Here is a 25,954-nt window from a genome sequence, read left to right as displayed (position 1 = left end):
AAAAAACAAAGCGGAAACAGAGCAAAGAGCTCAGAGAAGATGAGAGAGATTTTGCCATTACTTCTAACTGAAAAAGACAAATATTGTGGTGAAATGCTTGCACTGTCAAACAGAGCTAGCATTTTACATTCGTACTACATCGATGATGCATTACAAGAAAGGATCATGTACATTAAAGCGCAGCAAACAAAGCAGAAACAAGGTAATAGTCCATTTTGGCAGCTAACGTCATCTTATATGTTTGACTTGCATAACTAATTATGTATTCAAACACATGTGAGGGCATGTTAGCATCTACAGTTTCAAATGTTAATACAAATTTTAACATGTAAAGCGACTTTGGGTACTTCGAAAAGCGCTATATAAATCCCAGGTATTATTATTATTATTAAATAAGTTGTTAATCAAACACCCATCCTCAAATACTTTTTTGAATGTGTATATGTTAACTTGTTGAATACTTTGTCACTCAATTTATCACACTTTATCAGTCTTTTTGTTTAGTTTAATTCTTTATTATTTATTACCTAGCTACACAGTTTTTTCCCCACTTTTTTCAATGTAATTAATTACTATATAATGATGTTCCCATTGCAAAAGTGCAATTCATAAGAAGAAAGATCATTAGATAAATATTTGTTTATTTCAACTATTGAAAGTCACATTAAGGCTAGTAAGTCTGTTTTATTTGATTGATTGATTAATCAAACAAATGAATCGATAGGTTACACGTTTATTAAAAAAATCGATATATCAATAATATCAGTACAAACATACAGTAAATGCTAACGAGTGATAAACATATGTGCAAGATAGTGAGCCAACGTCACATTGTTATTGTTTTTTGTTTTTGGGTTGGCCTTTGTACTGCAACACTAGGATCTTGTCTAAAAATGGTAACTGTAAAGGACTTATCGACCAGGCAAAGATGATCAGACACCCAAATAGAAAATTACATTCAACAACAAAGCAAAACGTCCATCTCTGAATACAGAATGTTCCACAAATAGGTCATCCCTAAAGTTGGCAATCCAACAAGGCCATGTTGCCATAGCAGCTCGGTTCTGTCAAGGTTAAAACCGAGAACGTACCAAAAGGTCAGTGGAGGTTGCTGCAGAGGTGCAAATTAAGTTTTGGGCCCTGACAGCGTTTGTTGGTGACGGTACAGCAGGCACACAAAGAGGTGGGTGACAATAAAGAGAACGGAAGAGGGAAGCGGCGCTGGGATTTATACCGAGAGTGGAATAAAGGAAGGACATAATGAATGATGAGGCAAGGAAGGAAAGTCAAAAGGAACGAAGGGCGCTGGTAAATTGGCAATGGACACATGTGGGGAACAGGAGATGCCGACCGGATTACCGGAAAAGTCAGATAACTATGTGCAAACATCCAAACTAGATGATGCACGGCCTCGCAGATGGAGCATTTGCAGGATGAAGCAGAAGAAGGGCGGCGGCATAATCAAATGTTAAGATTAGTTCCACTGAATGTTGGCATCTTTGGCAGCACCTGCTGGAATGGAATTTGGGTTGAGGAGGATTGTTTTTGGCTCCTGTACTGTACCATGACATATTGGTGACATAAGCAGAGAGCTGTGTAAAAAGGGAAGTAGGTGTAGGTAGGTCAGCACACGCAGTAAGTATGATTTATGAATCCTCTGGTAAAACTAACCAATGAAGGCATGAGAAAAGTCTAAATAAAATCACCTGTCTTCCCTTGGGTGTTGAAATTCTTGTTTGTTTAAATTTTCCTAAATGTTACCTAATATACTGTGTATGCCACCTAATTCTGGGAACTTGTTACCTATGTAGCTCAATTTGCTTGATGCATTCCGCCGCTAATCCTATCAACTAAACACTCTTATATTCTTCATGATCACAGTTGCTATCATATTTGCTTCGCCAAATTCCCAAAAAAGTGCTGCGACAAGAGCTTTTACTGTGTTGACACAGACAAACACATTTTCAAGTGCTTAGAAATGTCTGTCGAGACCGCAATCAAGCAGTGCAATTCAGGGCGTCTTGAGCAACCCAGAAGCTGATTAAAGAGGCAGCAGGCAAACAATAGCCCAGCACCACACTGGCAAACTATTTACTTCCCACTAGGAACTTCAAGGCAGAAAACACAATGTCTGCTCTACAGATAGTTTACACTTATAAAGACGGCTTGACAACTGAACACTCATTGTTACCTAGCGGCCTGACAGAAAGGCTTATTATGAAAAACACAGGTTTTTGTTTGGGAGGGCTGAACAAAAGAAAGGGAAGAACATGGAGGTTAGACAAAGTTCAACATTGCAAAACATATACAGTATTTGTGCCATCTTATGTCTTTAAAAGTTATAAGTTTAGTCATTTTAAGATATAGCATGAATCAATTACCGTACCCCCAACAATAATTCTATGATCTGATTAACAACATATAGTGGTGATATTTTCACCTGCCCAGGGTTTTTGATTGATTGATTGAAACTTTTATTAGTAGATTGCACAGTGAAGTACATATTCCGTACAATTGACCACTAAATGGTAACACCCGAATAAGTTTTTCAACTTGTTAAAGTCGGGGTCCACTTAAATTGATTCATGATACAGATATATACTATTTTCATAATACAGTCATCACACAAGATAATCATCAGAGTATATACAATGAATTGTTTACATTATTTACAATCCGGGGTGTGGGATATGGAGGGGGGGGGGTTAGGATTGGTTGCTATCAACACTTCAGTCATCAACAATTGCATCATCAGAGAAAGTTAGTTTAGGGTTGAAGTTGCCTGGAGGTGTTGTTTTAGTGCGGTTTTGAAGGAGGATAGAGATGCCCTTTCTTTTACACCTGTTGGGAGCGCATTCCACATTGATGTGGCATAGAAAGAGAATGAGTTAAGACCTTTGTTAGATTGGAATCTGGGTTTAACGTGGTTAGTGGAGCTCCCTCTGGTGTTATGGTTATGGCGGTCATTTACGTTAAGGAAGTAGTTTGACATGTACTTCGGTATCAGGGAGGTGTAGCGGATTTTATAGACTAGGCTCAGTGCAAGTTGTCTGTCAAGTCTGTCCTCCACCCTGAGCCAGCCCACTTTGGAGAAGTGGGTAGGAGTGAGGTGTGATCTGGGGTGGAGGTCTAAAAGTAACCTGACTAGCTTGTTCTGGGATGCTAGATTTGAGGGTTTTGGAGGTGCTAGGGTACCAGGAGGTGCATGCGTAATCGAAAAACGGTTGAACAAGAGTTCCCGCCAGAATCTTCATGGTGCTTTTGTTGACCAGAGGAGATTCTATAGAGAAATCTCAGTCCATTTTAGAACCAAAATAGTCTTGCAATTAACCCTACCTTTCTTGTGTTTTTTTTTTCTGTCATTACTTTAACAGCAGCCCCTGTAGGCGGCAAACCTCAATCAAAATCCTTTTTGCCTGCAGATTTTCAAGTGTATAATGGTACCTCGGGATACGCATGCCCTATCTTACGGGTTTTTTGGGATACGTGCAGTCTCAGCTAATTGTTATGCTTTAGATTGTGAGCAAAAATTTTAGTTACAAGACTCTCCGCCAGTAGTTGCCGTTTCACAGTGAACCCTGTAAGATCCGACCAAAACATCCTGTCTTACTCGCTAGCATGAACTTACAGCTAGAGAGTCTTTGTTTTTCCAACAATGGGAAGGAAGACCGTGAGTGTGAAGGACAATGCTGTTTCATTCAAATAAATTAAGAAATCTTTAAAAAAGGTATGACCAACTGTATAGCAGACTTGGTGAAACATTTCGAGTATAGCACTGCATCATACTAAAGCAGAATGAGTCGATAATAATATCTAAACGGTTTACACTTATCCATGAACATATGGACAGACCAAATTTATTTAAATTAATTTCACTGGGAGACGTTTCACTAAACCAGTTTTAGGTTTTTTTTTCATTTTTTCATTTATTCCAGGCAATGACATTTAATAAAAATAAAGTACAAGGTAGACAACACATAATAATATAAATTAATGTAATGCAAAAGGTAATGTACAGTATGTAAGCATGATTGTCCAGTTTTGCCTGAAAGGGAGTGGGAAGAAGGTAGGTTAGAGCTGCATCACAGAACCAACTAAACTCGTATCCCAAAGAACCATTATTTTCTAAATCATTCCTACTGAAAATGCAGTAGCAGCTGCTCGGTATGTTGACAGGATCTCTCAAACAAAGTATGTGTCTGTGTTTTGTTTTGGTGGCGTATTTTCACATCTTTAATGCAGTAGCTGTCAGCTTAGCTCTCGCACCAAAACCCGCCAAGATTTCTTTGCAAATTCCAGATGTCATGGCAACAGCGCGACAGTATAGCCGCAAGCCCACTCAGTCATTGCTGAAGGTTGTCAGCGTGCATAATGTCGTCTCGTCACCAAGAAGCAGTAATGACTTTGTCTTGACTATGCAGCTTTTGCTCCTCTTTCTGACGCTTTTGTTGTCCTTTCAGATTTGATGGCAGCAAGCGGCACCCAGAGAGGCAGCAGACGCTTTTACAAGTCTTTAAGCGCTCATTTGTGACACCGCATTATGGGAATATAAGGATGGAAGCTTGGTACAGCTTTTAAATCGAAAACACTGGAACGTAGGTGTGAATATTCTATTTATGGTAACCTGTTTTCCAGAATATTTTGCACAATTTCCCGAGTTAATTCTTGCAAGAGCACAATGCCGACCTTAAGCAGCAAATCCCCAGGCTCAGGCGGCTGACAGATCAGACAAGACAGCTGGTGAGACTCGTGAGGTGTGCTCAAGCGAAGCTCTCTGCCTTGGAGGCCACGTCTGAGGATGGGGTTTTTTTTCCAAACGTAGACTCCCTGTGGACTGTCACATTTGCGTCTGTACGCTGGGGGACCTTTGATTGTAAAGGTTGGACTATTGTAAAGCAAATGTCAGCATGTGAAAACTTTGCATAGATGTAAAGAACGCACAAGAAGCTGGTGATGACAATGCTAACCTACTGCAGGGTTGCTTGTATGATCACAATCTGGCCAAGTTCCAAATGAGAGTGGTGGGCATGTTTGCCTTGGTGGGAATTTGCATCATGAATGTAATAAAGGTAATTTGGTCATTACAAAATTATTACAATTGAGGGACAGTAGCTTCCGACTAGTCTTCTGTATACATGTTTTCAAAAAACAAGGCCCTTTATCTGAAATTGAAAAACTCTAGTCCATGTTCTTTTGATACACAAAGTAAAAGGTTATGGGTGACAAGGCCTAAGCATACAATGATGTACTTTTAAGAGGAAAAAAAACCTGTATATGCTATTGAGCTCCATCAGTGGAGTGGGAAGTCAAAAACAAATGTGATTATGAAACTGTGAGTTATGCAAACACACACAGACACAGACTAACAGCAAGTGACGCATGTTTGTCAAAAGATCATCTCACAGTCTGCCCTCTTTATCCCCACAACGGAAATAAAAGCATAAAAGGATAATAAAAGGAAAGGCAGATACAATGATGGATGTCGTTGCTCTTTTGGTTGTCCATATTTGTAAGTAATGGTAATGTTGTAGTTTATCTTGAACATAATTGCATTAAACTAAGTCACACTTTTTTTTCACTTAAAAAAAAAAACTCATTTGAAACGAGAAATAAAATATTCTGCACATGAAGTAAGACATTTGGGGCAAAGACTAGGGCAGGGGTCGGCAACCCGCGGTTTCTGTAGGAGGACAAACATGGCACAAACCTTCTATCCATTTTCTAACGCTTGTCCCTTTTGGGATTGCGGGGGATGCTAATTGTTAGAAATCCCACTGTTTATGTTATACATGCTTTACTGATGAGAGTATTTAGCAAGCACCGTTTTTTCCTACTAACTTCGACTGCCCTTGAACTCACCGTAGTTAGTTTACATGTACAACTTGTCACGCTGTCACAATAAGACATGTTTTATGCCACTCCTTTGTCTCATTTTGTCCACCAAACTTTCTACGCTGTGCGTAAATGCATAAACGTGAGCTTTGTTGATTCTATTGACTTGATGGAGTTGTTTTTTGGTCAGTGCATGACTGCAAGCTAATCAATGCTAACATGCTATTTAGGCTATGTATGTACATATTGCATCATTCTTCCTTTGTAGGTATATTTGAGCTCATTTAATATATATTTACTTATGTCCTCTGTGTATTTAATTGATATTTGTATAGTTCATGACACATTATCTGTATGCAACGTTGGCTGCATTTCTGATTGTTGTTTGTGTGCCTCTATATAGATCACAGCAAACGTTACCCAGCTTGCCAAAGATTGTAATGAATCCATTAGAAAAAGACAGCCTGCCGTTTCCTTTAACTTGGACACACACATCTATACCTTTGGCCATTCTAAGCCAGTAATTTCCAGGCGTTATCTCACTCTGAGAAACATCCGTTGTATTAATGTTTTCCAATGTTGTAATAATGTGTAGAATAAATATTACATTTCAACACTGCGACACAGTCATTATATAGTATGCTAATATAGCTCATATTGGGGATATCCTGATCCAGGTTTTTGCACTTCCGATCCGATACCGATATTGTTTTTGTACTTCCGATCTGATACCGATACTGACCGATACTGGCCTATCCGAGCATGTATTAAAGTTTAAAGTTATTTTGCCTACTTAGTTGTCAGAATCATGTTGAAAGGGGATTTTAGTACTCTTGATAACAACTAGCCAGCTGAATTAGGGGAGTTTGAATAATACCCAATGGCTGGTAACAAGAAACTGACCTGTTTATTCAAGGATAAACACAAAATAGACAAAATTATACATGACAAACAGAAATGGCATCATTTAACTAGGGCTGGGCGATATGGCCTTTTTTTAATATTGCGATATTTTAAGGCCATATTGCGATACACGATATATATCTCGATATTTTGCCTTAGCCTTGAATGAACACTTGATGCATATAATCACAGCAGTATGATGATTCTATGTGTTTTGATTGATTGATTGAGACTTCTATTAGTAGGGTGCACAGTGAAGTACATATTCCGTCCAATTGACCACTAAATGGTAACACCCGAATAAGTTTTTCAACTTGTTTAAGTCGGGGTCCACTTAAATTGATTCATGATACAGATATATACTATCATCATAATACAGTCATCACACAAGATAATCACATTGAATTATTTACATTACTTATAATCCGGGGTGTGGAGGGGGGCGCCGGATGTAAGTGTCAAAAAGACAGCCAGAGTTTGATATGAGAATAAATCTAAAGTTAAAATATAGGGTAGAAATGCACCCATTTGCAGGAAATGTAGTCTTGATTTTCAAAATTTTCTTTCAAGGCTTGCATGTCTACATTAAAACATTCTTCTTCATACTGCATTAACATATACTACTTTTAAACTTTCATGCAGAGAAGGAAATCCCAACTAAAAAAATCACTAACTTTTTCATACGGTGTTGATGTGGAAATTTTTGCCTCTGCATTTTGATGGTGTGGGCGTGTGGCACCGAATGGAGATAAGCGTCTCAACAGACGTTACAATATTTGAACAATGATGACGAAAACTGTTTTCTCTGTCGTGTCCGTGTGTCGAAAATTGTTATGCGCTTATTTTTTTATTTGATTTTGTGCGTGGCATATAATTGCTATGTGCAGAAGACGCTTGAGCAGTGCGCAATTGCACAGGCGCGCACCTTAGAGGGAACGTTGCTCGCACGGCTGCGCTAACATCACAGCTAACGTTAGCCATGCTGCTACCTCTCTGCTCGGGGAGGGCGCATACGTATGTGACGTATGACGTGACAGTATGTGACGTGTGTAAGAAGGTGCGCTTGCTGTCTGTGAGAGGGAGACACAGAGAAGAGCCTGTTGTGTAATGCCAGCAGCGAAAAGCAACTGCGTGAGAATCCACAGACCTGTGGATGTGTTGAAGGTGTGCTGGAAAATGCGATGTATTATGTGGAATGTATTATTTAAATCGGTGCGTTGGAAAACACGGACCGGAGTTTTTTTTTTTAACTGGATCTGGATCGGCATTTTCCCATGCCTTGCCGATACGCATTTTTTGGCAAATATCGGCGGCCGATCCGATCCAAATATCGGAATGGGACATCCCTAGCTCATATAGACACTTGCATCATGTGTTGCCTTCATTATAACACTTATAGAAGGCTTTAAATTTTTTGCGGCTCCAGACAGATTTTATTTGTATTTTTGGTCCAATATGGCTCTTTCAGCATTTTGGGTTGCCGACCCCTGGACTAGGGCCACAAAGATAAAAATGTATGTTTATTGTTTTGTTTGAGAGCCAATAATTATTACCTGTTAGTGTATGTAATCACCGGGATGGGTTAGTTAGTTGAGTGTTTTTCAACCACTGTGCCGCGGCACAAGTGTGCCGTGAAATACAGTCTGGTGTGCCGTGGGAGATTATGTAGTTTCACCTATTTGGGTTAAAAATATTTTTTGCAAACCAGTAATTATAATCCGCAAATAATGTGCCGTTGTTGAGTGTCGGTGCTGTCTAGAGCTCGGCAGAGTAACCATGTTATTCTCCTCAATATCAGTAGGTGGAAGCTGGTAGCTAATTGCTTTGTAGATGTCGGGAACACTAGGATGTTATTCATTTGCTTGGGTTTGTTTGTTTCTTTGTCTGTCTGTTAGTTAGCAACATATGCCAAACGGTTAGCGACGGATTTTAGCAACAACATATCTCAAAAGGTTAGGGGCGGATTTTGACTAAACTTTCACGAAATGGGATAAGGAACCAGTGATTATAGTTTGGGGGTGATTCGGATCACCGTCTGGATTCAGGGATTTTCAATAGGATTTGTTACTGTTGGGAAATAGGGCCTAGCGGAGGTCTGCGAGTTAGCGGAGGTCTTTCTAGTTCACTATGGTTCTTTCTTCAAATCACTATTAATATTGCACCGTTGTCTCTTCCACCTGTTGATTGGCTATCATGGCCTAACCGGGACTCACAGGGTTACCTGTTGCCTTGACATGCGCTTGACAGCCGCTTAATATGTCCCAATTAAAGTGTACATGTGTTGATGTGTGCTATTGTTATTCATGTCTTACATGCCCTGCTATTCATTGCAAAAGATAATAATGATTCGATCTCTTCTGGGGGTGCACTGTGTGCGTGATTAAAGATACCTTTTCATAATGGAGGGCAAAAGGGTCACTGCTGTGAAATATTAGCTATTCTCTGGCGTGCTATTACATTTGCAGGGAGTTAACAATGACGACGAATCAACCAAGCTCATACTTTGGCTTCCATTATTTTATCGCTTGTTTATTTGACTTAAGTGACGGGGCAAGCATGCAAATGCATTAAAACAATTTTGGTTTTGTGCTCTGATTATCTTCACAGAGACTGAAGAAACAAGAAGGTTCTGTTTCAGAGCGCATTTAATGACAATCATAATGAAGCTCTGCGGAAAAACACAACCAGAACCAACATGTTTTTTTTTTCTTCCTGTACAAACACATATTGTAGCTACATACGGTCACCACAATATTAGAAGCAGCTTTTGATGGAAAATGAGACACATTAGGTGTCCCTAATGTTGTTGTCGTTGTTGCGTGAGTCAGTGCACACATTTTATTTACCACTATCTCGTTTTGTGCATATGCAAATATCCCCGAGTGAGCTTAGTGAATGAGTCACTAAGCAACCATAGATAACAACTAAAAATAGCCAGATAAGATCCAAACATGGCTGTTACATTACAAACTACCGTGATCTACTTTCAAGAGCATTTGAACACTTTACTTAAGGGTTTTTTGTTTTTTTACATAGTCCACTTTCAAGAGTATTGTTTAACATTAAAGCCAAAAAAATACAAAAAAGCTTCCACAGAATTATCTAAATCGATTTCCCCGCAGCTCCTAGTACACACTGGGCTAATGTTAGCTTCCAACAACAATCTGTCCAATGCAAAACAAAAGGAAACTAAGGGACTCGCATTAACACACAATTCTCTGCAGTTCATGAAGATACAGTAATAAAGGCTATCATAGATTTTGTTGGCAAAAACTTATGCCTGCACCTGAAGTAAACCACACGCTATGGTCATGCAATTGTAAACGTCTGACTGAAACTGTTATTTTGTTTCAGTAATGGTATTTGAACCGCCTTTCGCCCGAGTGCAGCTCGGATAGGGACATCCAAGTGATTTGGGAAGTTGGTCATGATACCAAGCCCTAAAGAGGACACAATGTGTTAACATTTCATCTTCAGGGTTTTTCCTGGCTCCAATTGAGGCAGAGGTGGTACAATCCTGACCATGAGCCAGAATTTTAACGCAAAAAAAAACAAGGTAGTTTTTTTCAATTTACAGTAATATGCTGTAAAGAACACCGTAAAATGTATTGTCATTTTGATTGATTTGATGGGTAGTTTTTTGTAAAATCATAAGTCAAGCAGATATTTAAGTATTTCTTTCTATTTAGACAAAAAAATGTTTGGAAAGTATGATAATATACTGTAATATTTGTTGCAATAATGGATACTATTAAAGTTTAAAAGGCATGCAATTTCAAGCAGTACATATATTTTTTCTGCCAAAATGAAAAAAATCCATTACACTTAGTGAGAAAATATTAAGTACTTTGACACATATCATTTCCAGGTATTTGCGGGCCAGATAAAATTATGTTGTGGGCCAGATCTGGCCCCCGGGCCTTGAGTTTGACACCTGTGGCCAAAGCACTTGCATAAGAGAATGATGGGCTCATAGCTTGTGTGGTGGAGCCACTTTTTCTTGAGACACTCATAGATGATTTTGAAGCAGCCTTCAAGCGCTCTGTGGACAAAAATGTCCACATGTCACCACCATGAATTATTACATTTTAACTGCCTGTTACGTTAATTTCTCTGCTCTGTTTCACCTGGACTCTTGACTTTCCTCCTCGCGAGATAGCTTTTTAAAGTAGTGGCTGATTTTGCCTACCATATCTGCAACGCTAAAACATAAACGTTACTCTGGCACGGAGGAAACTTTTTTTTAATAAACACGACATGCTTGCAATGCTTTCCTCGGGTAACTGCTTTTAGTTGACCTTGTACCAGTCAATCTGTACCATCATGAAACTCTACTTGATTCTATGCAAACTTCTAATAAATTCTCCAATCAACCGATCTATTATAATTAGTCAGAAATGGTTGGAAACGAAGCTAACACTACTAACTGTGTTCACTTACCAGAGACAAAATGTTCACAGCACAGTCTGGAGTGTTCTGTAGGAGTCCAGTGATCCCTCCGTATCATGCTCCGTATGGCAGAAATACACTTGTTACGGCGGTCAACGTTATGCACCAAGTAGCGGGAAACAACCCGATTCGATCTGTTTCTTCTTCGGTAGTTGCTTCAGCTCCTGTCGATATAGCGCCTCTATAGTGGCGCAACGCTGCAACTGCAGTTAAAATACGTAGCTGCCGCAGAGGGACATCAATCGCTCAATCAACACAGCCGGAGATTTACGCTGTGTTGAGCGATATCAATCGCTCTGGCTGAGGGCGGCCCAAAATTAGCTAGAGGCGGCTGTTACTGTTCAAACTGTGTGTAATGTTACAGTGGCCAAATATATTAAACATACTTGTTTATACTTGTTGCCTTTTTGTTAATGAATACTTAGGCTTACTACGCTAAAGTACCTTAATGTTGGTCATTATGGTGGTACTTGGAGAGCCAAGTTTTTCCTAGGGTGGTACTTGCTGAAAAAAGTTTGAGAACCACTGACTTGGAGTGTCTCTACTCTCTACACTGTGTATGGAGATACACAATTAGCTGCTAGCTCGTCAATGGGGGGCTAAAAATGGATGGGCGTTTGTATTCACCACTAAAAGGCATTAATCAGCAATGAGAATCACTTAATATTTCATGTGAATCGGCCAATACTGATCCCAACCCTAATTTAGTGTATATCTATTATTTAATGATACAGTGTCGTGGTGCCTAATAATTGTGTGTGTGCAATCGACCTTTGTTATTGTGCCTTTCTTCTTTGCACTGCAAATTGACACTGCTTCACACTCACATTTCCCAACGGATAAATAAAGAACTTGAATTGAACTGAAAGAAATGTGAGAAGAGAGCACATTTTACAATTCAGCAGTTTTTTAGTGGTGAGATCACGGGGCTAATGAGAGTTCTACTGGGGTGCTACACAAAGACTCACAGAACCATCCGCTCAGATCACCTTTATTTAGCTGGCTCATTCAAAACCACTGCTCCATCTACTCCAAACAGTGTGAATGGAATACAAATGAATGAAATGTATTTGTAACCATGAGAGTTAAAATGTTTTTAAGGATGCAAAATTAAGTGTGGAATTGTTTAATTAGTTTTGTGCGTGTGTCAGCAATACAAACTTTAACTTACCTTTTTGCTCTAGTCACTATCTCAGTTGGGGTCGTCCTGTTTTCAGAAAAAAGATGTAATTGCACTTTCCAGGAATGCTGTGGGGGAGATTACAGGACAAATCTCAGCCGAACAACATTATCAGAAAAAAGACAAAATGAAGAACAACAAACTACATTTTGTTCACTGCCCGAACTTTTTGCAAGCCTCACAATCAGCAAGCATGTGCGTCACTGCCCGCAGTAAAAACAAACCATCCATTATCCTGGAGAGATGAAACTCAAATCCCACTAAAGCCCACTCAAAGCCCTAGCAACGCAGGTTCTGCTGTGGCACGTCTTAGCCCGGCCAACAATAAAAGCATGTGGCACGGATAAAGTCATCACCTCTTTGTTGTCAACTCACAACAGGGTCTTCCAACTATGACCCTGAAACGTGTCCAAACGCTTTACAGAATAATTGAAAAATGTGTGTGTGTGTGTGTAGGGGGCGGGTGGGGAGGTGGGGGGGCACTTTTTCTACATTACAGCTGCAAGTATGAATATCAATATACCGTATTTCCTTGAATTGCCGCCGGGTATATAGTATGCGCCTGCCTAGAATTACCGCCGGGTCAAACTCGTTTAGCAAAATAATTAGCGCATGCTTGGAATTACCGCCGGGTCAAACTCGTTTCGCAAAATATTATTTTTATTAGCACATGTCTAGAATTTCCGCCGGGTCAAACTCGTCACGTCACAAGTGACACTTCACCTGTCATCATTTTCAAACTAAAGGAGGCTGATTTCAATAATTTGAAATCGCATAAAGGGAAGAAGATTAAGAGGTATTTGGTAGGATTTAAGGTCCAAGCTATTTAATTTGCTAAAAAGAACACTAAGGAGGGAACTGCTCGAAAGTGTGGCGTAGATGCTGCAGTCTGCAAGTGTACCTAATGTTGTGGCCCAGCAGCGACTGCAGCACGGATTTCATATTTCAGTCATTCACAACTCCTCCAACACGAACATTATTGTTTTTGCACTTTTTGGCTTCTTATTAAATAACTTTTTTAAATAGATTCAATCTTGCACGTGGAAACTTTAAGTGTGGGCTTTAGTTGATATAACACTCCCGTCAGGGGGTGCATTCTACGGCGGGGGTGCATTATCCGGCACAACACCGGAATGAATCATTGTGCTTTAAATTTTATTGCGGCATTAAGCAATGTCACGATGGTATCTTTACGTCACACTCAAATTTTTAAGTGCATGCTTAAATTTACCGCATGCCTTTGGTAAGCGCCGGAGTGAGAAGAGGTTTTAAGTTTATTACCGGCCCGGCGCTAATTCAAGGAATTACGGTATGCTAGGCAATCTGATCAAAACGTCCACATGTTAGCCTTGTGTTGTAGGTGACAGGGCAAATTAGTGTGATATTTAATATCATATCTCATAAATAATTTACAATATAAAAAACAAGCTGTACACAAAAATGGCCTCCGGACCGTACATTGGTGACCACTTCTAAAACGAAATGTGTTAGCATTTTGTTTATTGCTGCTGATTAGTTTTGTATTTTAAAACAGTATTTTCAGATGAATTTCGCAAAAAAACATAAAAAAAAGGAATATAAACGCAGTGTTTAAAAAAAAGTGCTTTGAAAAAAGTGAACGTGTGTGTGTGTTCTTCAATTGTTTGAAAAGGGGGCATGAAACACTGGAAACACTAACTAGTAAAAATGTCGTATAACATCTGTGTGGTATCCTCATAGTCGTTGTTATTACTACAAATCTCACCCTTTTTCACGCTTTACACGTCGTCCTCGTCGCCAAAACTTTCCCACACATACGAAAGCAGCCGCCTCTTCTCCCCGCCTTTCCCATTGTTATGCGTTTTGCCTGCCATTCACTTCCGCATCGCAGCTCGCACGCCATTGGTCAGGAGCGGCTGGAATGTCGACCAATGGGAGCGCAGTTGCTAGGCAGTCTGCGCCATTTGGAAAGGAAGGCTCACACGCAGGCACACACACACACACACACACAGACAGCTGTTCCATTGAAAAGCAGCGGGACGTCACAACAAGGGCCCACACACAAAAAGCAGCGTTAGTTCTGCTTTTACAACCTGGCATGTTTTTTTTCTCTTTACATGTATGAGATTAGTGCACTGCTGCGCCAACATGTGACTTATCGTAACACTGCGGTATCGCCTCTCAACAGTTATTTTATGATGCCCCATGTTTTTACGAGCGTTTATAGGACATGGGGGGCAAATATCTGCTTTAATAGCAAAATTGAATGACCCCAATCATCAGGATGAGCATTGTTTTGTCCATCTGTTGCTGAGTGGATGCTGCAACAATACAAGGCCTGTGTGCATCCTGTACATTTCTCCACCCCCCTTTCACACTTGCTGCCCCTTTGGACTACAAATAGCTCTTTAAATTGCCATGCATTATACACACTAAAAACAATTAAAAAAAAAGAATACAACAAATGGACCAGGCCTTTTAATTGACATACAGGCAGCTCTTTGTGTGCTTTAATGGCTGATAACATCAATAATCAGCACACACACATTACCATTACGGTCGATTTCTGAGCATGAGTCAAACTTTAGGAGCAATGGAGCTTCGTCCCTAGCCTGACTTTGAGGAGGCTGGTCGAGGTCGATATAAAAACAATTTTTAGACAATTCTTGCAGTTTCCCGGAAATGGCGACTGCCAATTTCCTCTTGACCTTGTTTGGATCAACCTGTTCTGACGTTTGCAGGGCAGCGTGACCCGCAGGTTTGTTTACAGGTTCGTGCATGGGAAGCCATGTCCACAGGGCAAAGACACACTTTTAACATTAAAACCATCTGCAGGGTTTAAAAAAAAAATGTCCCCCATAAAATTAAAATAAAACACATCCCCAGGCTTGGGATTTTAGCCAATCAAAAGCCTAAAAAAGGCAACAACACCTGACTTGGTTGAGGATTCTAACACTTTCGTTCATCAATATAGCGAGATATTACACAACATAGTGAGATGTTATACAATCTAGTAAGATATTATACAATCTAGTAAGATATTATGCAATATAGTGATATATTACACAATATAGTGCGATATTGCACATTATAGTGAGATATTACACAATATAGTGCGATATTACATGTACAGTCAAGCCCCGGTTTCTGCACGCTCCAGGTTTTGCGGCCAAAATTTTCCCTACACTGCTCCGTTTATAGCACGGCCAAGATTTGCGCAGAACAAACAAATCGAGTGCCCAAACAAAGAATGGTACAACTGCAAAATAATCCACAATGCCACCACTTTGATAAAGAAGGTGAGAAACACTAGGTCTTTATTAAAGTGATGTTAAATGGTCATTTATCCATTTCATTCATCAGTTAAACACTGTAGAAAAAGAAATCAAAAAAAACAAACTGGCAGTTAAGTAATCAGAATTTCACCATAAAAATAACATTTTCCCATTGTACAGTAGTGCCTTACTGGAAAAAACAACAACCGTAGCTTTGAAAAGTATATAAAGAAGAAGACATAATTAACCTTTTTGAGCAACGTATGATGTACGATTACTGTTTTTACAGAGCATTACTGTAAAACGGAAAAACGATACCATTGTTATTTTTACGGTAGAATTCTGGTGACTGCGCTGCTTTTTTGTTTGTTTTTTTTACTGTAAAATCTAAAGTTTTTTTTTTTTTTACAGTGTATTACTGTAAATCGAAAAACGCTACCACTGTTTTTACGATAAGATTATGGCAGTTATTTTTACTGTAAAATCTATGGTCATTGTTTTTACATTAGTTTATTGTAAAATGGGAAATTGGTACCACTGTTGATTTTATGATAAAAGTCAGGCGACTAAGTAGCCATCTTTTTTTAACCTTGTAATTTGCCGTCATTGTTTTTACAGTGCATTACTGTAAAATGGGAAAACAATAGCATTGTTATTTTATTGGTAAAATCAGGATGACTGAGCTGACAGTTTTTTACTGTAAAATCTAAGATGTTTTTTTTTTACAGTGCAATGCCGTAAAATGGAAAAACAGTACCAATGTTACTTTTACAGTAAAATGTTGGCAACTGACTAGCTAGTTTTTTTATCTGATAATTTAACGTTGTTCTTACAGTGCATTACTGCAAAATGGAAAAACAATAGCATTGTTATTTTTATGGTAACATTTTGGTGACTGAGCTGCCAGTTTTGAATCCAAACTCCTTCATAACTTAATGACGCGTCTTTTGTCTCACATTTCTTCCCGCGCAAACCAAAAACCTACTCAGTGGCCTAGTGGTTAGAGCAGACCTGGGCAAATGAAGGCCCGGGGGCCACATGCGGCCCGTTGAGCTTTTCAATCTGGCCCGCCGGACATTCCCAAATAATTTTTTTAGATCTTTAAGATGGAAAGTGTAGCTGCCATTATGATGTGCAGTGATGTTTTCTAATGACCGTAAGTCTTCAACTATACAAAGTATTTAAATGGTTGGAATCTGCGCTTATGGATAATATACCAGTTACTATGGTAATCTAATTAGTTACTATGGTCATCTAATTAGTTACTATGGTCATCTACGTCACAGCAGCTCGGATGAGGCACCAAGCAGTGTGGGTTGGAAGCGTTTCCACAGACACGGAAGGAGATTTTCACAACAAAGTTCTAAAGCTTAGAATAGAATAGAATAGAATAGAATAGAATAGAATAGAAAGTACTTTATTGATCCCCGGGGGGAATTCAGCAAATATCAGATATATCAGATTGTAGGTGGGGTTTATTGTGTACCCTTCGCGTTCATATTTCACTGTTTGTTGCATTTTTGTTGCGTTTCACTTGATTGTAAAATATGTCGATCAAAAGGGGGTGTGACATTCATATTTTGTCAATATTCAGTGTTTTATAGTTCATAGAAAAATTTAAAATACCATTATGATTTTTAAGGCGGTCTGTCATGAAGTTTTTAGCATTCAATCAGACATTATTGTGAGGTTTTGTAATAGTGTTCCTAAAAATAGATATACCGGCCCCCAGACCCATTTTATTCTCTAAATGTGGCCCCTGAGTCAAAATAATTGCCCAGGCCTGGGTTAGAGTGTCCGCCCTGAGATCGGTAGGTCATGAGTTCAAACCCCGGCCGAGTCATACCAAAGACTATAAAAATGGAACCCATTACCTCCCTGCTTGGCACTCAGCATTGAGGGTTGGAATTGGGGGTTAAATCACCAAAAATGATTCCCGGGCGCGGCACCGCTGCTGCCCACTGCTCCCCTCACCATCCAGTGGATGAACAAGGGGATGGGTCAAATGCAGAGGACAAATTTCACCACACCTGGTGTGTGTGTGACAATCATTGGTACTTTAACTTTAACTTTAATTAAAAAGGTGTGTGTGCGTGTCAACAAGAAGAAAAATACGCGTTTTTAAAAATACCCTGAATTGATTAACGTGGACCCCGACTTAAACAAGTTGAAAAACTTATTCGGGTGTTACCATTTAGTGGTCAATTGTACGGAATATGTACTGTACTGTGCAATCTACTAATAAAAGTTCCAACCAACCAACGCAGATTCGTGCGGACAAGGCCTAAGCCAGGAGCAGGACAAACAAATGCTTCACAATTCTCATTTCCAGCTCTCCTCCCGTCCTGGTTTTCTCGCAAGTTGAACTTGTTGACGATATTCTGAGCGAGGTTAAAACAACATGACCACCACTCGCAGCCTTGTGGGGACCGAGTGAGGGATAATATTTAGGTTTGAAAGCACGGCAAAGATGCTTTTCCTGCCTGCCTCGCTCATTCTTGGAGCCAAAAAAAAAGAAATGAATTATACACAATTGTCACTGCAAAATGGACCAGGAAGATCAAAGATAAGTATGTGCAGACAACCACAAGGCGCCCCGCTGGGCATCTTCCAATTGTTTATGATGATATTGTATAGAGTTTGCATAAGAAGCAGGATAACCTGACGCTAAGCCCCCATTGTGTGCAAGCCCCGACGCTTTTAGCCGACAAATTGATCATGTCTGTGACCTTTGGCCTTCGCCCTTGTTAAGGCTTCAGCCAGCAGACAAGCTCCGAGCAGATGGGATATTTCAGTCTTAAGGGGGGTTTTTAGGAGCAGCCTTGCTGTCAATCAAGCTCCTTTTTGCCTCTATGCAGTGTGTTTACGTTTATATTAATTACTGGACTATTGTTTTAAAGTGTGATATTCACGTGGAGATTCTCATTTCTATTAACGCTTTCCAGAAATAACTTTTCACTCTCCTTAGCTGAAAAGGCCCTTCTTGTTAAGAGCTACAGCGCCCTCTGTCGCTTTAGAATGTGCACGACAGCACTTGTATGTTGCCTATATATGGCGTGTTGTTAAGGAAGGCAAACAAGTTGGCAAATCGGTCACTAGTAGGAAGGTAAAGGCATATAAAACACTTAAAAGGCCTAAAATGGGGAAAAAGTAAACTGCCCTTTAGTGTGTTTTCCTCCATTTTGCCTCTTCACACCTGTCCTGTACGTGACGTCACCTCGGACAGGAAATGCAAGGTGTAAATAACCTCCTCCAATTCCTCCTTTAGTCTGGTCACGTGATTAGGTAGAGTAATTGAACAGTCTCTGTGGCTGATTATACTTTAGATGTGTCATTAAAACATTTATAATGTACATTGTTACGTCATATGATGTTACGTCGAGAGGCTCATTTATTTTGCCTTTGCTGCTTCCTAGTGGTTGTAAAAAGAACTGCATTTCCTGGCTTTCGTTGTTTATTTTCTTTCTTTTTATTTTCCAATCGCTTTGTTTACCGCAAGAGGTCAGTACTGAGCATGTTTGTGTGTGAGTGATTCCTCATTCATTTCAGGGAGTTTTCCCAGCTTAGTATGCGGAAAATGTATAATTAATCATGAATAAAATGACAGACATAGGTTTAATACAACTAATGAAAACAAGCAATTTGCCATGTATATGTTTCTGGTTATGGGATGTGTTTATTATTTATTCCGAACATGCATACAATTATAATATACATCACATAATTACAGTTTCTCATTACAGCATGTCCGAAAAGGAGTAGGAAGAAGCAGAGCTTACTAAATACTACCCCTTCTCCTATAATAGCAATCACTAACACATTCTGCAACACACACAAAAATCTGTAAATTAATAAACAAAAGAGTAAGTAGATAATTAGAGATGTCTGCCGATATTATCGACTGATAAATGCTTTAAAATGTAACATCAGAAATTATTGGTATCATTTTTTAATTATCGGTATCGTTTTTTATTTTTTTATGTATTTTATTAAATCAACATAAAAAACAGAAGATACACTTACAATTAGTGCACCAACCCCCAAAAAAACCTTCCTCCCCCATTTACACGCATTCACACAAAAGTGTTGTTTCTTTCTGTTATTAATATTCTGGTTCCTACATTATATATCAATATATATCAATACAGTCTGCAAGGGATACAGTCCGTAAGCACACATGATTGTGCGTGCTGCTGGTCCACTAATAGTACTAACCTTTAACAGTTAATTTTACTCATTTTCATTAATTACTAGTTCCTATGTAACGGTTTTTATATTGTTTTACTTTATTCTTTATTCAAGAAAATGTTTAAAATGTATTCATCTTATTTATTTTATTAATTTTTTTTAAAAAGGACCTTATCTTCACCATACCTGGTTGTCCAAATTAGGCATAATAATGTGTTAATTCCACGACTGTATATATCGGTATCGGTTGATATCGGTATCGGTTGATATTGGTATCGGTAATTAAAGAGTTGGACAATATCGGAATATCGGATATCGGCAAAAAGCCATTATCGGACATCCCTATAGATAATCATCAAATACATAAATGAATAAATAGTTGTATAATGTTTGGTTCAAAGGATTTTCTCTTTTTTTAATAAAGTTCAAGATGTTTTTCATTATTATTCTTCCCTGTACTTTGTAAACACTTTGAATTTGAACAGTTTCTTCTACTAGTACATTGTTTGATTTATTTGCTTAATCCAGAAGTTATGAACCTTTTTGATCTCGGGGCCCAACTTTTTCACCACAGGGGGTCCCGGTACCCACTCAAATGTTGAAAACTCAATTAGTGATCTTACTCTTGATTTTAGTTTATTTCAACAATTATATCTAACCTACTTACAGTTTACAACCTTATCAAATGATATGAAACCATGTGTAAATCACAAAGATTATTATTTATTTAACACATACCGTGACCCCGAAAGGGATAAGCGGTAGAAAATGGATGGATGGATGAATGGATGGATAAACCTTAGGCTTAGGTCAGGCTGATTAGAAAAATAAATACTAACTAAATATACTGCATTAGAAGGGACTGATAAATAACTGGTGAAAAAAAAAGTATATATTAATATAATAATGAGTGGTTGTTAACTAAACTGTCAGTAAAATTAGAGTTCAGTTCAGTTCAGTTTCAGTTTATTTCGAACATGCATACGATACAATGTAATGCATCACATATATCCAGTTGTTTCATTAAAGCACGTCCGAAAAGGAGTAAGAAGAAGCTCCTCCCCCTTTTCATACCATAGCAATTTTATCCCATTTCCTTGTTCTCTGTAATATAACAGTGATTACATAATAAATAAATAGTATACCATAGTAAGTAAACAAATAGTAAATCCATACATAATCTTTTTCTCCAAAAAAAAGGGTGCAAATGAAAATACAGCTTCCCCACTTTAGTCATCATTTTTGCACTTAAGAAACCTTTCTGTGACTTTAGCTTCAGACTTGTTGTTTGTTTAAAATTGTCATTACTGCCACAAGTGGTGGAAAAGAGTATTACAACTGAGTACTGCTGAGAAGCAGATTTTTGCCATCCCTCGAGGAGGCGCTTGCAGCCCAACAATGATGGCCCTGTGGTTAAGAAACCTTGACTTAATCCATTCCATGATTTAATTCCACATACTGATACACTAAAGGTCTTGAGTGTTGTTCGTGCGTACCGAAGATTTACATGAGATTTTTCCACAAGGTCATATTTCTCCTCTTTTGTTGAAAATAATTGTTGTATATTTTTGGTAGCAGGTTATAATTTGCTTTGTACATCATTTTAGCTGTTTATAAATGCAACTAATTATTGAATTTAAATGTATTGGATTAAATAAAGAGTTTGGATGTTTTCGATAGCCAACGTTATGTATTATTCTAACTGCTTTTTGAGGATGTGTTAATTTAAGAACAATAGTTTTGTGTGCATTTTTTTAATATTCAATTTAAAAATATTTATATATTACAATATACTTCCAGAGAAAATTGTTTTTCCACTAACACAACTTGCTACATTACAAGTATTGTTTGATAAATGAGTAATACGATGCTACATAATGATATGTAGAATTGATCAATATACAATGTTGTCCTGCAGTGATTGGAAATACATCCAAGTCTTTTCTTTAAGTCATCATTAGTATTGGTCCAGACACCCTGAAGTAAAGTAGAGGTTAAAGGTTGTGCTTCTTTCAGGATAAGCATGTCAAACCCATATAAGCACCAGGATGCTAATGTCCCATTCAGATTGTAGCAAACAGTCGCCACTGTAAAAAACAATTGTCACCTCTGACCTCCTGTACCAAGACCGCCCTTCTTTCCCGCCATTGATCCCTCGCTATCCTCCAACTTGAGGGTAAGTGTGACAATCCTCTCCCTAAAAAGGCATTTTGTGGGTGAAAAGGTCTGCATTCAGAGCCTGAATGCTGAAAATGGATCACTTAGTGCAGCATGGGGTTCAAAGGTCAGCCCCGTTTTGGCGTGGACTGTCCCGCACGGCAGCTTTTGGTCTCTTCGGATTGCAGCTTTAGGGTCAAACGGATAACCTGGTCAAACACGACAGCTCCACTTCGACATAGAAAGAGTTAAATATCAGGTATGTGTTGTATCTTTAAATTTGCAGCTCCTAAGTAAAAGTATTCTTTAACTATGTCTAAAAAAAACTTCAATATGCACCTAAGTTATGAGGGAGCTTGGACCATTTGAGTTCTCTTCTTAAAGAAAACAAGAATCACTAAGGGTTTTTTATCATGAGGTGTAGCAAATGTAGTCATATTCATTGATAAACAATACTTTTTTTTATAATTTATCTAAAAAAAACGAAAGTGTCAGAGGCAAACTATTTCAATATTCCATTGAATAACTATTCAAGGATTTAAAGAACCTTATTTTCATACCATTGTATTTCTTATACTCAGACAAAATTGAACACGAACATCACAAAATTGTTATGTTTGTTATTAGAAGGAGGAAATATTCAGTGTACTTTTATGTAATTTACTATATACATATCAATATCTTATTTATCCATCTATTATTGTTCATTATTATATTTATAAAATCATTATTCTTAAATCCCTTTTTTCCGTAATTTATTGTTTTTGTATAGGTTTTTTATTTCATAGTTTTTTTCATTGGACATTTAGAAAATAATGTTGTTTTTTTACATTTAATTATATCTATGTACTATATTTTTTACATTAAAATGTTAAAGAATATATATGTGTTTACTTTTTTATATTTAATGCACAATATATTCTACGTATAAAATGTATTTAGAAAAAAATATTTCAAAGAAATATAGTGAAATTATATTTATTTCACTATATCTTTTTGACATTGGCGGCGCGGGGATATTTTTGTATTGGAAATATAGAATTATATTTTCTACATATAAATGTAGAAACATTTTATTATTTTTCTAATTAATAAATATTTTGTTAAATATATTTTTACAATAAATAACTTGAAAAAAAAAAGATATTATTTATTAATGATGTATTAATATTGCATCACTATGTTTTTAATATAAAACATTTGAAATGATTGTTTTGGTTTATAATTTGATTATGTTTAATTCACTGTTTTGTTTTGTTTTTAAATGGGAAAACATTTTGTTATTTTCAAAGTAGACAATAGGAATATGTTTTTCTAAGTTGATTTGAAAAACATGGTTTATTAATAGTTTTTATTTACCTAAATAAATGTAATTCAATTCAATTCAATTATTTTATTAAATTAAATTAAATTTAATGTAATTTTATTTAATTTAAATCTGTTTGGATGCCAGCAGATGAAATGGAAGTTCTCACACTCCTGATGATGATGATGATGATGATGATGATGATGATGGTGATGATTCAACTTCCCGCGCATTCGTTAATCTTACTAGCCAGTAAGTACATTCATTTTGCTTATTCAACATCATTTCCACTGGAACACATTGTCTAATTTTTTGGTAATTGTAGGACCTGAAAAACTCCCTGCAGGTGTCGGCAAGATGGACTACTTGGACATGTATGACTTTGCGGAGGTGCCAGTCGAGCAATGGAAAGCCAAAAAAGAAGAGGAGGATGCTGACGCCAACCTGAGAGAAGACATATTGCAAGAAGAACAAGAGAGCAGGCTGGTTGCAGGAATAATTCCTCACGACATCCAAACTGCAAAAACAAATATTGTAATACAACAACATAAGGAAGGACTGAACACACTTTCTGCTCAGCTGGGGGAAGAATCTGAGATCCACATCCTTCGTCCCGCTTCTCCTGATCATCCTCCAGCATCTCCTAGTGATCCCACTTCTTACACCACAGTCACTCTTGACTTGTCCTCTCCGTCTCCTGTCAAGCGCGAGTCCATTTCGCTGATGGAAGATGTCTTCACTGAGGTCCTGCCGAGTCCTGGACATTACTCCGAGCACACCGGTGCTAACGTAGAAGACGGAATGGTGCCGACTAGGACGCCTCCCCAAAATGTGCACATGGGAAAAAGAAACCCGGTCGAAATAGAACCAGAAACTGAAAATCAGTTGCCAATTAAGACAGTAAACGTCAGAGGTGGTAAAAAAGGAAGGAAAAGGAAGCAAAAAAAACCAAAGATGGCTATGAAAAAGCCCCATTTTCCTTACTTCCTGGACAACTACTGTCCCCCAGATTGTGCCTGCTATGGAGGGTAAGACACAGGGTTCAATATCTTTTAGCCAGCTAACTAGTTTCCTCTAGTTTACTCACTAGGCCAACTTTGTTGAACTGTTTCATACAGCTGTTCCAATAAAAACAAACAGCGCCCTCTAGTGGGACACCATCTAATCATCTTTATTTTCCAGGGTGGTCCAATGTTCCGACAAAGCAGTGGAAAAGATTCCGTACGGCGTCCCCTACAGTGTCCGCTACCTTCTGCTAATGAACAACCACATCGACAGCATCCAGCTGGACCTCCTCAGGGAATACGTCTCCATGGAGTTCTTGGTCCTGAGCAACAACCGGCTCAAAGACGGCACCATAGAGGGCGCGTTCGAGGGCATCCCGGCCTTGAAGCGTCTCTACCTGGATGGGAACCTTCTGATGAGCGTGCCGACAGATCTTCCGGGTTCTCTAGAGGAGCTGCGCCTGGACAATAACGGTTTGGCGGTGATGTCAGAGGTAGCCTGGGCTCGGTGTCCTGGTCTCTTGCTGTTGAGTCTTAAGAACAACACACTGGGTGAAGGATCAGGATCTCTTCCGGACGCAGTGCTTTCCCCTCTACGCCGCCTGCAAACTTTGAACCTGGACCTCAACCAGCTGACCTCAGTTCCGCTGGGGTTGCCCCTATCCGTGAAGGAGCTGTACCTCAGAGGGAACCTCGTTGAGCACTTCAGTGGGCGAGTATTTGACGGCACACCCGAGCTTGTGGTGCTGGATCTGAGTGCTAACCGACTGACCAATAAGGGTCTTCCAAAAGACGCTCTCCTCAACGCAACCAACCTGGAGAGTCTCAACCTAGAAGGGAACCAACTTAAACAAGTGCCCCAACACCTTCCCTTGTCCTTGAAGACCTTGAACCTTGAGTGCAACCTAATCTCCTCTGTTAAACGAAGAGCCTTTAGAAGCTTGAAAAACCTGGAACACCTGGGCCTGGCTCGGAACAAGATCTCCAAAGTGGTTCCAGGCGCCTTCAGAAGCTTGCCCGCCTTGCACCAGTTAGACCTTTGCCACAACGCCTTAAACCATGTACCAAGGCAGCTACCACAGGGTCTCCACTCCGTCGCGCTCACGCACAACAAGATCCACTCGGTGCCGCGGGATGCCTTCTGCTGGGGCCTTGCGGGTTCTGGACCCAGCAGGCTGGTCCGAGTCCAGCTGGAGAACAACTTGATTGACATGGCAATGCTGGATTCGAAGGCTTTCAGGTGCTTGAGAGGCTTCCAGGTGGTACATTTCTACTGAGCCAGAGGACAAGAAAACACACCCATGTTGAAATATTTATTTTGGTGTATGAAGTGGGATCTTTTGATCATTTTCTGACACCATGAGATGTTTTTATTTCTGCTGGAAGAGACCAAAATCTATTAAAACGGGGATACTAGAAGAACTTTTGAGGAAAATAAAATTCACCTAATGAACAACACAATTTATTTATTTTTACTTTTTGCAAACATTGTAGAAAAGATGCTGTAAATTTGATCAAACATCAATAAAAATTATTAGCGTTGTGCCTATTATGTTTATTCCATTGGTGACACACTATATATACATTTTAGAACAAACACACACACACACACACACACACACATATATATATATATATATATATATATATATATATATATATATATATATATATATATATA

General features: G+C 38.7%; 1 protein-coding gene and 1 long non-coding RNA gene across 4 annotated transcripts in view; one reads left to right on the top strand and one right to left on the bottom strand.

Annotated features, from left to right (window-relative positions):
* LOC133661568 (uncharacterized) overlaps positions 1-14,204 on the bottom strand; it is a 195,055-nt gene extending 180,851 nt beyond the window's left edge. Inside the window, exons 1-2 of the long non-coding RNA XR_009827959.1 lie at positions 14,109-14,204; positions 12,356-12,432 (exon numbers count right to left, since the gene is read on the bottom strand). This is a non-coding gene — a long non-coding RNA (uncharacterized LOC133661568). The remainder of the gene's footprint in view (positions 1-12,355; positions 12,433-14,108) is intronic.
* On the top strand, positions 1,478-25,726 carry wu:fc23c09. 3 transcript variants are annotated; one of them, XM_062064844.1, is made up of 5 exons: positions 1,478-1,635; positions 4,461-4,595; positions 23,417-23,521; positions 23,595-24,297; positions 24,452-25,726. In XM_062064844.1, exons 3-5 carry the CDS (start codon positions 23,425-23,427, stop codon positions 25,548-25,550), a joined length of 1,899 nt encoding a protein of 632 aa, XP_061920828.1. In that variant the 5' UTR covers positions 1,478-1,635; positions 4,461-4,595; positions 23,417-23,424; the 3' UTR covers positions 25,551-25,726. The 3 variants fall into 3 exon arrangements, with proteins under 3 accessions (XP_061920828.1, XP_061920830.1, XP_061920829.1); XM_062064846.1 differs by lacking the exons at positions 1,478-1,635; positions 4,461-4,595 and adding an exon at positions 22,148-22,222; XM_062064845.1 differs by lacking the exons at positions 1,478-1,635; positions 4,461-4,595 and adding an exon at positions 22,152-22,222 and having other exon boundaries at positions 23,420-23,521.
* The last annotated feature ends 228 nt before the right edge of the window (positions 25,727-25,954 follow it).

This window comes from Entelurus aequoreus, linkage group LG12, assembly GCF_033978785.1.
Source record: "Entelurus aequoreus isolate RoL-2023_Sb linkage group LG12, RoL_Eaeq_v1.1, whole genome shotgun sequence".
NCBI classification, from domain to species: domain Eukaryota; kingdom Metazoa; phylum Chordata; class Actinopteri; order Syngnathiformes; family Syngnathidae; genus Entelurus; species Entelurus aequoreus.
This window is presented reverse-complemented; position numbering and strand designations above follow the sequence as displayed.